The following is a 14,953-nucleotide window of genomic DNA, read 5'->3' as shown; positions in this document are numbered from 1 at the left end:
GCTCCTGGCTTTTGCTGTTAATCAATTACATTGTTAACAAGCCAGGCTCCTGTGTCACCGTGATGAATGCAAAGGAAGGCTCCTGTGCCCCGGCCAAGACGCAGTGCCAGGCTCGGAGGTCTTTCCTGGTCAGGAATCTTTTATTCCAAGGAACAAGAGCCCATTCAGAGCAGCTGAAGCAGAAGGGAGGACTCTCGTGCAACAGTCACGGTGGTGATTAATGGAGCCCGAGGACCAAACGGGGCGTCTGGGTCTCCACTTGGACCAGGAACCGTGTCTCTGCCCCACCCCGGCCCCTCCCCGCACTCCAGTTACATGGAGCCCACTCCTGCCCTGGGGACTCTGGCCGCCGCGTGTCACTGAGAGAGCCTTGTTTCTGAGTTAGGATCCCGAGTCGCAGCTGCCTACAGGGACCTTGCCTTTTCATTGTCACTGCCCAGTGCCAAGTCCAGGGCCTGACTGAGTGGTCAGTGCCCGGTGAAGTTTTGTTACCCTGGGTCCTCTGCCTTTTTGCTGTGTGGCCATAAGCAAGGGGCTGCACTTCTCTGAGCCTCCGGATCATGGGCTATAAAACAGATAGCGATCCCTGTGCCAGGGGGTGAGTGTAGGAACAAATGAGCTCATGGGTGACGGGCACTCGTGTGTCTGTCATCTCTCGAGAGACGGGGAAGCGCTAGGGGCCCACCAGCGGCTCCGCTTTCCGCCTGCTTCCTTCTCCGGGGGAGGGCCCAGTGGGGCCTTCCGAATTCAGTTATTTGAGGCTGCGGCTGACATTTCATTCTACAGCCCCAGTTATCTGTTTCCTAGGAAACAAGTGAGAGACATTGACTGCAACTGTCCTCCCCACACACAGACGCACACGCACACCCTGGCTGCCACCCAGATTGACAATTAACAGAAATACAGTAAATGTCAGCAGAAGCTAAAAATACTTCCACACCCCACTTTGTACTGCTGCTCCCTGCCGCCCGGGCACCCGGGAACAGAGGGACGATGACAGCTCCCTCTCTGACACTGTGCCACCCCGTGGCGCCCTCCGAATGGGCAGGCTGGAGGGTCCCGCCCTGCACCCACCGCCTGCCTCCCTCCTCTAGTTTCACCAGGCTCGCCCCCCAACCCCATTCTGCAGCCTGGAGAGAGGGGTTCCCAGGCATGCACCGTCTGCAAGCCCTTCCCCCCCCAAACAGCACCCCTGACCCTGTAACCCTGCCCTTTACCCTGCCAGCCAGTGCCCCAGTCCTTGGCACCGCCCCTCACCAAGCTGCTCAAGCCGGAAGCCTGGGAATTATCCTGGCTCTCTCCTCCCACCCGTCCCTGCACTCAGCACCTCCCTGCCCCATCCCCCTGCCCAGCCTGGCACCTCTGTTCTCACAATATGGCCCGCGGCCCCCCAACCCTGCTGTGTGCTCCACAGCCGTGCTGCCCCTCACATTCTTCCATCCAACTGAAACAACCTGGACCAACGCGCATCCACTGGGAAGCCCTCTGCCTCCCGGGGCTGAACCCATGGGTGACGTTCTCTCGCCCACAGCCCCTCACTCACCTCCCCTGCAGAGAGAACCACTGCATCCCCTTAACCAGCAGCACGCGGGCCGGCTAGGCCTCGGGCATCATTCATGTGTGATGACAGTATCACAGCGGGGTGGGGCCTGTTGGCTCCTCTGCTACCTGGGTGCTTAGGGGGCAGGCCCGGGTGACCAGCTCTAAGTCAGTCACCGCACCCCACAGAGGTGGCCTCCACGGGGCCCTCCCAGGGACCGTGTCTGTGCTCCTTGCTCTGAGCCCAGGGCCTAGACGACTGCTTAGTAAACTCTGGTGCTGCACAGAATGGGTCCCCGGGTCCCCAAGGGGACGAACACTCTCCTGGCATGTTTGCCTGCCTTCCTTCTAGCACACCTGATGGTGGAAAATGGGCTCTTTACAATCTGTTGGCAAACAGGGCTCTGTGGGTTCTTGCAATACCGTAAGCCTAGGTTCTGTTTCCTCACACAAAGCCTGCCTTAGCCAAGACTTTGGAAGTGCTAACTACCGTGTCTCCCCGAAAATAAGACCCGGCCGGACCATCAGTTCAAATGCGTCTTTTGGAGCAAAAATTCATATGAGATCGGGTCTTATATGAATTTTTGCTCCACAAGACGCAAACGTGCTGACAGTCCGGCTCGGTCTTATTTTCGGGGAGACGGGGTAGAATGGCATTCTGATGACCGCACATGATGAATCTGTGCCCAGCTGAGGTGGCAACGAGCACTTTGTAAACAGCTAGACTGACAGCAGGAGACGCTGCTGGTTCCATGGACACCCCAGTAATCAGAGATGTCTTCTTGGTGCAGCATTATTTCACGGTGAACTTCAGCCATGAGAACCAGAAAGCCCTGGAGCTGAGGACAGAGGACGCGAAGGACCGTGACGAGTGGGTGGCGGCCATCGCTCATGCAAGGTGTGTGTCCCCCAACCCCACAGTCCAGGCAGAAGAGAGCGAACCCAAAGCCCAGGAGAGGGGGCGTGGCAGAGAAGACGGACAGGGGGATGGAAGCCCCATAGGGCCCTCCTCCAGCCCCGGAGCTCAGGGCCCCCGCCTCCCTGGGTGCCGCAGGGACCCAGAAGCCGTGAGGGCAGCACTGCAGCCTCCCAGCTGCTTCCACCAGCTCGCTGCTTTCTCTCTATTAGGGAAACTGAGCACCGTTTGGTTAGGTGAGGGTTTTATGGCTAAGAGTCTAAGCCCGCCAGGGTCCTCACCCAGATGCATGACAACGAGCCAGCCCTATGTTCCCTCTGGGCCTCTGATTTCTCATCTATAGACTGAAATCCTCTATGAGCTTTGATACTCAGGGATTCTGCTCCTCCCCTCACTCCCAGCAGCCTGCACCCCTCTCGTGAGGAAGACTCGCGGGGCCAGGTGGGAGAAAAGCAAAGGGAGAGCACGTGCTGCACAGAACAGGGGCTCCCAGCTGGACTGAATCTTCTGGGGTCCAGAGGAAATAATGGCCTTGTGGGCCGGGCTGTGGCCCCTGAGCTAGTGGTTCCCTGACAGAGCCGAGTCCTGCCGGGGCAGGGACACCCAGACTCACCCCTCTGCACAGAGCTTTCTGGCTCAGTGGATAACGATGTGTTTCTGTGTCTAACTCCCTATAAAACGTAAGTTCCTGGGAGTGGGGACCAATGCAATTCTTTGTGTCCCCAGGGCCTGATAAAGGCATAGATGTATGTTCAGCAAAGGTGGGTTAGAAGAATGCAAGGAGGATGGATGGATGGTGGATAGTGGATGGATGGATGATGGATGGCTGGATGGATGCATGGATGATGGATGGATGGATGATGGATGGCTGGATGGATGCATGGATGATGGATGGATGGATGATGGATGGATGGATGCATGGATGGTGGATCTCAGGGCCCTTCCTTGACCTTTGGATCAAACCAGCTGACCAGAAGTCCTTTATTATGGTCACAGCACTAACCCTGGCCTTGAGATCAGGCCATTCCATCCCTGTCTTCAAAGAGTGTCCAGTCTAGCTACGGAGACCAGGTTATCAGACATAAGCCAATAGACTCAGACTCTGAGTGGGGAGCTGGGCAGACAGGGATGGATGCAATGCACGTGTTCCCCCAGTCCAGTCAGGAAGACATTGGACATACATGCAAATGGCTTACGTACCAAGAACCATGGCAGAGAGATGTGACTCCTACCTGCAAGGACATGGGGGCTCTGGGGAAGCTGGAAATAGGGTCACGTTTGACCTGAGTAGGAGGACTGAGGGCAGGTTTAGTGGGTTTAGATATGAGCACTTCAGCCCCCACGCCAGCCCCGAAAAGCCTTAAGTAAAGGCACTTGGTATACAAGATTCCAAGAATAAGAAAGTTTGGGAGTCAGAGGGTACGTGAGGTTGGACATTGGATTGGAACCAGATTGTATCCGTCCCTGAATATCCAGCAGAGATGTGTGACCTTTCTCCTGGGAGCAGTGGGGAGTCACCGAACGTTTTGGGATCAGAGCTAACACGATCAGAGGAACATGACCAGAGCGCCTATCGGGATGGAAATTGGGGGCATCGTAGAGTGTGGAATCAAGTGGGAGCAGCCCAGATTCAAGGACGGCAGCTGGACCTGCGTCCCCAGCACTGAACTAGAACGGGTAGCAGGGTTGTTTGGGGGCCAAATGAAATTACTTATGTGAAGGAGCTTTGAATCATTGTAGAATTCTAATTTGTTACACACTCTGATAACCAGGACAGAAGTAACTGGACGCTGCCCCCCTGAAGTCAGTCTGGCCAATGCTATATGGTAATAGAAGCCCAGTTATTTGGGGAACACCCCACCCAGTCCAGGGCTGGAGGGCAGGGAAGGCTTCTTGGAGACAGCATTTCAGCTGGGACCCAGAGCGAGCCTAGGAAAGAGGGAGGGAGGAGGTGTTTGGGGCAGGGCGGGGGCAGGGCGCAGAACCAGCTGGCGGCACTGGAGCTCAGAATGGGAGGCGGGCTGGGGACGAGGGACCAGCAGTCAGGCAAAGGCCGTGAGCCATGACTGGGAGTTGGGACCTTCTCCTAAGCGCACTGGGTGGTCCGCCGCACTTCTGGCTGGACCTCCAGGAACCAGTGGGCAGTGTCTTCCCTGCCGTGTCAATCTGCCCGCAGCTACCGGACCCTGGCCACCGAGCACGAAGCCCTGATGCAGAAGTACCTGCACCTGCTACAGGTCGTGGAGACGGAGAAGACTGTGGCCAGACAGCTGCGGCAGCAGATCGAGGACGGCGAGATGGAGATTGAGCGGCTGAAGGCGGAGGTGACTGCCGGCCGGGCCCCACCCAACCCCTGCGCCCCCAGGCCCCTCAGCCACAGCCATGCCAGCCTCCCAACTTACAATCGGGGATCCCGGCTGAGTGGGGAGGTCCTGTAGTCAGATGTGGGTTCAGATCCCCCCACTGTGACCTAAAGCTACACGCCAGAGCGAGCCCCCCAAGTTTTGTGGGCCTCCTCTCCTCATGGGCTTTTCACACTCACCCCTGGAGGCTGTGGACATTGACGTCGTTTACAGGCCATTCCGCATTTCTGTGGCTACAAGCTCAGCCCAGGACTGGGGGTCACCGGGTCCCGGGGAGTCATGAGAGTGTGGGCTCCCGGCTCAGCGCCCAGCCGCCCCTGCCCTCGGCCTGGCATGAGGGGAGCTCCTACAGGGACTCGCCAGGCCGCGGTGACTAGGTTAAGCCTTCTAGAACCTCACCACTCCAAGGGGGGCCTGTGAAGCAGCAACTCATCAGAAATGCAGAGTCCCAGGCCTGCCCCAGACCTTCTCAACAGAATCTGCACTTTAGCGACATCCCAGTGCGTCGCATTTCGTTAAGGCTTGGGGGGCTGGCTCGCAGGCCCTTCGCTGCCCCCGCCCCCGCTGTTCACCCCTCACCTCCCCACTGTGCTCAGAACCATCTGGCCACATCACACGAGGACTGTGGACTCTGAGCCGAGGAGGGGAGTGGCTGGCTACCTAATTTGCGCAGCCCAATGCAAGGTGAAACTGTGAGGCCCTGGCCGGAGTCGGGAAGTCAGTCTCCCCTTCTCACTGTCCACCACGCCGACCCATGACAGACAGGTGACCCCCACCTTCAAACTCCCACCCCCCCACCCTCTGCAGCATGATGCACTCAGCACCGAGACCAGGGGCCCAGGCAGCCCCACCGAATGCCCCAGGCACTGGCTGAGGTTGCCAGTCTCACCTCACGCACAACTAATGGTAACATCAACTTGGAACTCCAGCTTCAGCAAAACTTTCAGACTCGACCCACCTCTGCCAGCCCCCACCAAGCACCTTCAGACATGCTTCCTGAGCCCCCACAACCATGATGCTTCCACACGGGAATCAGGCTCAGAGAGCTCGAGTTGCCTGTCCAAGCCCACACAGCTGGACGTGGCAGAGCCGGGCCTGGAACCCAGGTCCGCCTGCCGGCGTGAGAGGCCCTGCTCTACTCAGAGCGTCTTCACGTGGCTCTGGGGGTGGGGGCTTGTCCTGTCTCTAGACCACCAGGCTCCTTCTGGGGCCAGTCGCCCTGAGGCGACGAGCCAGGGTCTGTCCTAGCCCAGCACACAGCCGAGTGCACGCTAAGCCCGTGAGGGACCCGGCCGTCGGCTTCACGGTCAGGTGTCCGGTGTCACTCACTCATTACATGCCTGTCACCTGAGCTCTGCCTCACCCTCTTTCCCACGCTCCTGTCCCATCACCGTGCCCGGCAGCTGTGAGCTGGGTACCTCTGGGCTCTTGGGTGTGCTGGCACTCCTGCTGGGAATGCCCTGTCACCCCCGCGTGTCCCTGCCTGGGGACTCCCTGCCCCTACTCCCACGCTTAGCACATCACGCCAGAGCTGCTGCACAGGCATCTGTTGCACCACCTGGCCGGCCGGGAACTCCTCGGGGACATGGCTGTCCTTTATCACTGTCTCCCTTTTGCCTGGCACACAGTAGGTGCTTAGTAAGGGCTTAATGAGCGAATGGACATCAGGCTCTGCAGTGGGCACTAGACAAATGGACGATGCTCCCCTGAAGGTCTGACTGTGGTGCGTGGAGCTTAGTGGGAACCCAAGTCAGGAAGTGAGTCACCTCATGGCCAGAGTGGGCGTGGCTTTACGTTGCACGTGGCCTTAAAGGCTTTCCGGGGTTTGTAGAGTAGAGAAGAGGAGGGTGCAAGTGCTGGGAGCACACAGCCAGCCAGCTGTGTGAGTGTGTGCGCACGCGCGTGTGTCAGAGTGAGCAGATGCCCACGTGTGGGAACTTGGAGCAATGGTTCCAGTTGAGTGAATGACCCTCGGGGCAAAGATTGTTTTAAAGGAGACTGTGAAAGAAAGGCCAGCTTACACATCCTGCGGGGCACAGGGCATCTGCTTGCTCTGGGTGGGCTCCCGGAAGGTGGAAAGAGCTCCCATTTCCCAGGAAGTAGGCCATCAGGTGGCAGGAGGCATCGAGAAGCCGAGGAAGTGACAAGTGACCCCATGACGAAGGCAGGGGCCTTAGAAGGCCAGAGCTGGGAGGGCTCTCAAGACACAGAGGTCCACAAGGAAGGGATGACCCACGGTGACGTCCAGCGCTGCAGGTCGGGCTCAGACTTGGACCTCCAGGTTCACCCGCAGGGCCTGAGCCCGTCCCGCAAGTTGCCCCTGTGCGCTGAGTCACCTGTGCTGAAAGGGTGCCTGTTTGGGAAAGACTGTCACCTGCACAGCCCCAGGCTCTCGTGGCCTCTCTCCTCCGAGCGCCACACAGCACGCCGCAGGCCCCACACCACTTACTGCTGAGGATTCCGGGGGGTCCCGATCTCCTCCCACCTCCTGCTCTGATTCTGCTCCCCTAAGTGGTGACGTCACTGCCCACAGCGGCTGTGTCCACTGAGTCATCACTACTCTTTACCCCCGGGGCGATCAGCACATGTACCTCTCAGGATGAGCTGGGTTACGCTGCCATGACAAACAACCCCAACGTCCTAGCAGATTCACACAGCAAAGGTGGCTTCCTCAGTCACCCGGTGCGTCCACAGTGGGTTCTGCCCCGCAGTGTCAAGGACGCCAGCTGCTGGGATTCCATGCAGGGGGAAACTCCCCAGTCATACGTCAGGGGACAGGAACATGGCAACGGATGTGGGACACCTCTGCTCAGTTCTCATGGGACAAGCAAGGCTCCTGAGCACGGCCGAGTCCCGGGACCCGGGGGATGCAGTCCTGCCACGTCTGAGGAGAGCCAGTGTCTGCGAAAGCCCTGGTGACTTCCCGCTGTGGCTTCTCCTTCCGTCCCCAAGTCCCCGACGCTGGCCTGTTGTACATAACAGACTTTCTGAAAGGTTTGGACATGACAGAGAGGAGGCTGCCACAACTGAAACCGAAACAGCTTGAAAATGAAGAGAAGACGTCCCTGCCTCCTGTCCCTCGGCCTTTCCCGCCACAAGGATTCCTCGCTGACCTCTGCCCCCACACCCCCACCCTGCACCCAGTGACAACATGCTGGAGCCGCGGGTACCCGCTTGCAAGCGTCAATCGCTATGTTTTCAAGAATCTGCAAGCTAGTTATTGAACCTGCGGTGGCTTACAATGGACCAAGGTAGGACAGCACACACGCACAGGCTGCCAACTCCAACTGTTTCTCTTTCAGAGACCTGCTCGTTGAGCGCTTACCAATACACCGCTGTCTGCATCTTTTCTCAGGACCAGCTGCATAATTTGCAGGGCCCAGTGCAAAATGAAAACACAGGGTCCTTGAGGATTTCGAGGCAGCAACAGCAAAGCCTTAACCCACGCCCTGGGCCTTCGAATCCCAGGGCTCTGCCCGGGGCACACGTCCTGTCCTGGAAACACCATCCCTCTTCACCCTCCCTGCTCTCCAGCCATGGGCCCCCACCTCTGGCCATCTCTCCCTGCACATAGCAGCAGATCAGGCCAGACTAAGGTCTGCAGGAAACTTCCTTAAGTCTCTTTTCTGCCTCTGAACGACCCTATCAGGCCTCACCGTCTGCAGCCCAAAGCTCCAAGGGCCGTCTGACACAAAGGGAACGTCTGCCTCTGAGAAGAAGCCTGCCGCCCTCTGGGGTGCTGGGGGTGGCACCAAGCCACCGCGTTAACAGCTCCTTTTCTCCCCCTGTATGACTGGAGGCAAACTTGGGGGACTGATGCAGGCCCTAAAAAACAAGAGTTTAGAGCGAGTCGTCCCATTTTATTGGCTTGTAAGCACTCAGAATCCTGCAATGCTGACTCTGGAAGAAACTGCAGCTCTTTAGTTCAGAGTTTACAATACAACTTTAGCCATGGGATCAGTTTTGCAAACAGACTTTGACATGGACCCCAACATATAAAACAGTGCGATGAGGGGCCTGATCTGGGAATAATGGAAGAGGGCCCTTCCCCAGGAGGGGCCTCCCCAACTGGCCTTACCAGGGCCCACACCCAGGCCTTAAGTCCTGCCTCCTCCCACCTGTCCTGCCCGCACCCACCCTTGCTGCCACCCCACACACAATACCCTGCAGGACCCTGTGCCTTTGTTCACACCATGTCCTCTGCTCAAATCCCTTCCATCCCATAGCTGCCTGGTGGGCTCCTATTTGTCCTTCAAAACCTCTTCTGAAAAGCCCTTGTCACTTCTGTGGTGAGACCCTCCCACTGTGGGTCTGGCTTGTTGGATTATAAGTTGCCTCTGTGGGTGTCTGATCCCCTTCTTAGGCTGGAAGCTCCTCTAGGGACGGGCTCTAACTTCTCCACCTACAGCTCGGTGGCACCAGTGCCGAGGACAGGGCCCCACAGAGCATCACGACATGCTGACGCATCGGCACAAAGGGCGTCTGCTGGGCTTGGACGAGGCCACAGGGAATGGAGAAGGAAGGAGAGAGAACCGAGTTCCGTGACAGCTGGTTGAAAAGCAAGAAATACAGACATCTCTAGCAAAACCTTAGCTGCTACCAGAAAGAAAAACCCTGGATTAATTCCACCACCACTTACTGCACTGACTAACCCCAGTCTGGATTAAAGGAACCGTCCGCAGAGGGGGCAGGAGCCAATGGGCACTGCCGCAAAGGGTGCAGCCAACAAGTGTCAAGAACTCCAGGCTGCAGGTGGCAAGTGGCCAGGCACTGAGGCAGGTGGACAGCCAGAGCTGGACGCCCGGCCGTGAGCTGGGCTGTGAGCCCAAGCCCCAACTCTCCACAGCCACCACAGACAAGGGTCAACTGAGCAGGTTCTGGACATCAACCAAGCAAACCAGAGTCCAAAGCAAACCCATCCCAGAAGGGACCTGCCAGGGTTAGAGCGAGGCTCCCTGTGAGCTCACCAGGCCCGGGGCTCCCGCTGCCATCCAGACCCTGGTTCCTCGCAGGAGGGCCCGTGGCCCAGGACTCCGGCCGTCGCTCGCAGCTCTGCCCCCGGCCCAGGCCTTCAGTGAAGGTCCCTACGCCTGTGCGCATAGCCGAGCGCTTGGCCTAGTGGCGTCTATTGTTGCCCTGGCCCCCTGAGTAGGTGTCCTGCAATGCCTCTCTGAGAAGAGCGCCCTCACTTTGAGACACAGACTACGTACACACACGTGCGCGTGCACGTACACCCCGCCAACTAAAGGGACAAGGAACCAAGTGCAAATCCCAAAACTGGCAAAGACAGTGACCGGCGTGGAGGCGATAACATCAGGCCCACAGCGGGGGCGTTGCCTGGCCGTGCCGTGTGTCTGCGCTCTCCAGGAGTGTGTGTGCGTCTGTGTGTGTGTGTCCCTCAGCCCTTGATCAAAGAATCCGCCTTTATTTCAATGTGCAAATGCTCTCAGAGAGTCAGAAAAGGGGGGAGGGTAGCACCCAAGCATGTGGGCACTGAGTATTTCTCGCTTAGATATTTTCAGGCCCTCTTCAAGTACCGCCAAGTAATTTTAGCAACCCTGGGAGCGGAGAGCCGTCACTGTTCCATTTTGCTTTCAAAGTGCTCCTTTCGCTCAATTGTGAGAGCCCATTCATTCCGCGGCTCAGAGAGTGGCCTTGGGGGGACAAAGCCGCGTGCTCTGAAGAGGGAGCAGTGGCTTGGCGGCAGTGTTTGCAGGTTCCCCGGAGCTGCTATCTTTAAATGTGTGGGGCTCAGTGACCGCGGCGTTTCCTGTGCTGGAGGGACTTTGTTGTTCTGGGGTTGTTTTTAATTCAATTACTCGTGTGGCCAACAAGTGTGTGTTGAGTGCCCAGCCCCATGCCAGGCACAGAAGGACGTTAATGGACGTGGCAGCCACTGTCCTCCCCCCACAGAGCTCACAGCAAAGAGGGAGACGACACAGGCCACACGGCACCCGAGCGTTTGAGGCAGAGTCTGCAGTGCCAGCGAAGCCCCAGTGAAGGGCGCCCGGCAAAGACGTGCAGACTTGAGGGTGGTGGGAAGGGTCCCCCAGGGAGGACGCAGCCCTGGCTCCACCCAAGGAGCACCAGGGCCCCGGCTCTGCCAACCTCCCCGATCCCCAAATCAGGCAGATGGAGATTTTTGCAGTAGCTCGAATGTTCGTTCCCGAGGCTGTCCCATTTTCCAGGCCAGCCGTCTCTAGGTTGTGCCCCAAAGGGGGCTCCAGGTCACAGCTGCCCAGGGGGTGGGGACAGACAGCCACACTCGTGGGACTACGTCCCAGCCCCTTGCAACCTCCCGTGACAGGCTGGGCTTCCATATGGTTGGCTTGAAAAAATACAGGGATTCCCAAGTGTCCACCAGTAGATGAATGGACAGCAAAGCACGGTCTACACAGACAGTGGAATATGACTCAGCCTTCAAAAGGAAGCCTGCTACAACGTGGATGGACCTGCAGGACGTTATTCCGAGCGAAACAAGCCAGTTACAAAAAGACACATAGTGATTCCACTCACATGAGGGCGCGGGGGGAGTCAGATCCTCAGAGACAGAAAGTGCAGGGTGGCTTCCAAGGGCAGGGGAGGCCGTGGCAGTTGAATGGGACAGCGCTTCTCTTTGGGAAGATGAGGACGTGCTGGAGATGATGGTGGGGACGGCCGCACAACAAGGTACTAATGCCACTGAGCTTTGCACTTAAAACTGGCTACAACGGTAAACCTCACGTTACATACATTTTACCACAATAAAACCCCACAAATAAAGGCGCAGTGGTTGGGCAGGAGGGAGGAGAACCCCAGATATACAGAGGTGCCTGCAGCCCCGACCGTGGAGCGGCCTCGCCCAAGGTGCCTGAGCGCCAGAGCCCCGCTGCCTGGGACCCAGGCGGACAGGCCCCCACCCCGTGCGCACTCACAGACGTCTGGGTCACTGATCGCCCACAGAGCGAGTGACCTGAGCGGCAGTGCCCGGCCCCCCGGGAGGAAGCGGCAGGGCACCCCTCACCAGGCGGTGCCTGCTGACTGCCACCCCTCCATGCAGCTGACCTGTGTTTCTGTCGCAGATCGCATCCCTGCTCAAGGACAATGAGCGCATCCAGTCCACCCAGACCGTAACCCCCAATGACGAGGACAGTGACATCAAGAAAATTAAGAAGGTTTGTACCATCGTTCTGGACTGCACAACCGCCCCAGCCCTCTGCAGAGAGCCTCCTGACACAGGGAATGGCAGTGTCAACTCCTGTCCCACTGCCCCAGGGCATGCCACCCTCACCTCAGCTCTAAAAACAGAACCACCAGCTCCCGACACCTGGAGAGCGCCCTGTCAGGCCATCTCTTCTGGTTGTCCTGGTGAGGAAGGTGGCTCAGCCCATTTCACAGATAAGAAAACTGAGGCTCCAAGAGAGGAAGGACAAGAACCCAGGCCATAGGACTCTCGGCTGAGAGCTTTCCTCACAACGCCAGGGGCTTTGACCAGACCCCCTCCCCAGGCCACCTCCCAAGGTCACGCCCATGCATGACCCCTTACTGTTATGCAAACACTTCCTCACAACTGTCCCCTCCGGTTCCCAGCAGACCTCAGCATAAGACCCCACCGTTGCTGCCACTGGTTTTGCCTTGTTTAGAGTCCAGAGGGACAGATAGCTCAGAAGGTAGCAGGAATCCGCCCAGTGGCCGGGGTACTGACCAGCACCCTGGGCCACCCCCTGGGGGGTGCAGAGGGAAAGCACGTGCTTCGTGTTTGCAGCTTGCCAGACTTGAAGCTGGGGAGCCTGACTCACCCTAAGAAAAACAAGTGAAAACAGACAACCCCACTTGCTAAGAGGGCAAAGGGACCCCAATGCTACCCAGACTAGAAACTGGAGGCTTGCAACCCCTGTGGGCCAAGTGCAGCCTTTCGGTGGGTTTGGATTTCTGGGCCCACACATTGTTTTTCTTTTTCTTTTTCATTTGTTGCCCGTGCTTTGAAAGCTAAACATCTCACATAAGAATCTAGATTTCTGGTTTCTCAAAACTAGAAATAGCTACCATTCATTAAGCAATTTCCATGTGCCAAAAACTATTCTAGGAGCTTCAGTGCAGATGAATTCGTTCCTAACTACAAACCAAACCCTCTGAGGTTTTCTTATCTGCATCTCACACATGGGGAACTGAGGCACAGAGAGGCAAAGTGACTCACCCAGGTCACACAGCTAAGTGTTTGCAGAGCGACCTTTAAAACCTGGACACCAAGCTCCACAGCACACATCCTCGGTCCCCAGGACACACCACATCCTAGAGAAGTAGAAGTTCCCGCAGCCCCGGGCCCACCACCCACCCAGTCGGCTTAGAGGTGGTGCGGCCCCCACCCAGCCGGCTTCATGCGTGTATAGGAGCTGCCAGGCACCCGCGGACACTGGGATTTGCCCCCCAGGTCTGAACCAATCCCCAACAGGCAGGCCCCACCGGCCCCATTTTGAGAAGCCATTCTGGCCAGGAATTTGGTTAAATACCAGCTGAAACCATCCTCCTTCCCTCTATTTTCACCCTCCCCGAGCCTCAGAGCAGGGTGCTCCCTCGTCAGAATGCCTTCCTGTCTTCAGAGACCCGACGGGGCTCGGGCCTGGCCGCTCCTCCAGGGTGAACCGCAGGCGGCCGGCGGGCCTGACCTGGTGTGAGACCCCGGGGTGCCCAGCCCCATCCAGGCACCAGCCGGCCCCCCGCCCCAGGCGCCCCGGGTCCCCTCTGTGAGGAACGGAGCTTGCACCAGCTCAGCGCAGGGGCGGCAGGGAGCTGGGTGGCACTCGGGTAGGAGCAGGGAGCTGGGTGGCACTCGGGTAGGAGCAGGGAGCTGGGTGGCACTCGGGTAGGAGCAGGGAGCTGGGTGGCACTCGGGGAGGGGCAGGGAGCTGGGTGGCACTCGGGTAGGAGCAGGGAGCTGGGTGGCACTCGGGTAGGAGCAGGGAGCTGGGTGGCACTCGGGTAGGAGCAGGGAGCTGGGTGGCACTCGGGTAGGAGCGTGTGCCTCTCACAACAATTCTGTGCATGTGAATCAAGGCCGTTTCCCAAGTTCCTGCCGACATGAGGCCTCGCCAGGCAGCCCGACTCCACAGGCCAGGCGCCAGGATGAGGCCCCGCCACCAGATCAACTCATCTGCCACCTTCTGTCTAATTTGATAATTGCCCTCTCCCCAGACGGGCTGTAATGGAAACTTCTGGGTTCTCAGGCCAGCGACTGGAGGAGAAGAGGCGTGAGCCGTGCCCAGCACAGCCTGGCACCCTCTGTCCTCACCCACCTCCCATTCCGAGGCTGGGGCCACACTCTCCTGGCTCAGACAAGTTTCTAAAGCAGCCTGCGGGTGGGCGTGGGGGGGCTTGTTAACACGCAGGGGCTGGCGGCCTGGAGATCTGCATTCCTCACCTGCTGTGCCGACCGCCCACGGATAACACCCTGAGTCCAGCACCACCTCAGCCCGGGTGTGCAGATGGGAAAATGGGCTCAGAGGGACCCAACGCCTTGCGGGCACCTTGCGGGCGCAGGACGTGGGGTCTGCGCTCTGGTCCCTTGAGGCGGCCGCGCTGCCTGCCCTGGGGCGCAGCCGCCCTGACGGCCTCCCCCTGTGCGGCGCCCAGGTGCAGAGCTTCCTGCGGGGCTGGCTGTGCCGGCGCAAGTGGAAGACCATCATCCAGGACTACATCCGCTCGCCCCACGCCGACAGCATGCGCAAGCGCAATCAGGTGGTGTTCAGCATGCTGGAGGCCGAGGCCGAGTACGTGCAGCAGCTGCACATCCTGGTCAACAACTTCCTGCGCCCGCTGCGCATGGCCGCCAGCTCCAAGAAGCCCCCCATCACGCACGACGACGTCAGCAGCATCTTCCTCAACAGGTGAGCAACCCCAGGCGGGCCCCACCTCGGGGCCTTGGCCCAGGCGGGGCGGAGGGGATTCCACGGTGCAAACCTGAAGTCTGACCTCAGCCCCCACCTAGTGCCCCCCCAAGCGCAGATGAGGAAACTGAGGCCCAGAGAGGAAGGAAGTGGCCCGGGGTCACTTGGCTGGAAGCCACGCCCCCCAACAATTGTGGGGCCGGGGCAGGAGTGCAGAGGGAGGACCACGCAGCGTGTGTCTAGAGGGTATTTCTCAGCAGCTGCGGTTTCGC

The 14,953-nt window shown here is 58.7% G+C and overlaps 2 protein-coding genes across 5 annotated transcripts in view; one reads left to right on the top strand and one right to left on the bottom strand.

Moving 5' to 3' along the window:
- Positions 1 to 14,953, bottom strand: part of MORF4L1 (mortality factor 4 like 1) — a 152,717-nt gene that overhangs the window by 45,271 nt on the left and 92,493 nt on the right. The window lies entirely within an intron of this gene.
- The window catches only part of RASGRF1 (Ras protein specific guanine nucleotide releasing factor 1), a 67,084-nt gene that overhangs the window by 10,263 nt on the left and 41,868 nt on the right, over positions 1 to 14,953 (top strand). For all 4 annotated transcript variants that reach the window (XM_033099971.1, XM_033099974.1, XM_033099972.1 and 1 more), the window contains exons 2-5: positions 2,331 to 2,437; positions 4,632 to 4,779; positions 11,880 to 11,972; positions 14,428 to 14,681. In XM_033099971.1, the coding sequence (XP_032955862.1) occupies positions 2,331 to 2,437; positions 4,632 to 4,779; positions 11,880 to 11,972; positions 14,428 to 14,681 (602 nt within the window). The remainder of the gene's footprint in view (positions 1 to 2,330; positions 2,438 to 4,631; positions 4,780 to 11,879; positions 11,973 to 14,427; positions 14,682 to 14,953) is intronic.

Source organism: Rhinolophus ferrumequinum, chromosome 28 (assembly GCF_004115265.2).
Source record: "Rhinolophus ferrumequinum isolate MPI-CBG mRhiFer1 chromosome 28, mRhiFer1_v1.p, whole genome shotgun sequence".
Taxonomy (NCBI): Eukaryota; Metazoa; Chordata; class Mammalia; order Chiroptera; family Rhinolophidae; genus Rhinolophus; species Rhinolophus ferrumequinum.
The sequence above is the reverse complement of the archived record's forward strand: the minus strand, read 5'-3'. Positions and strand labels throughout refer to the sequence as shown.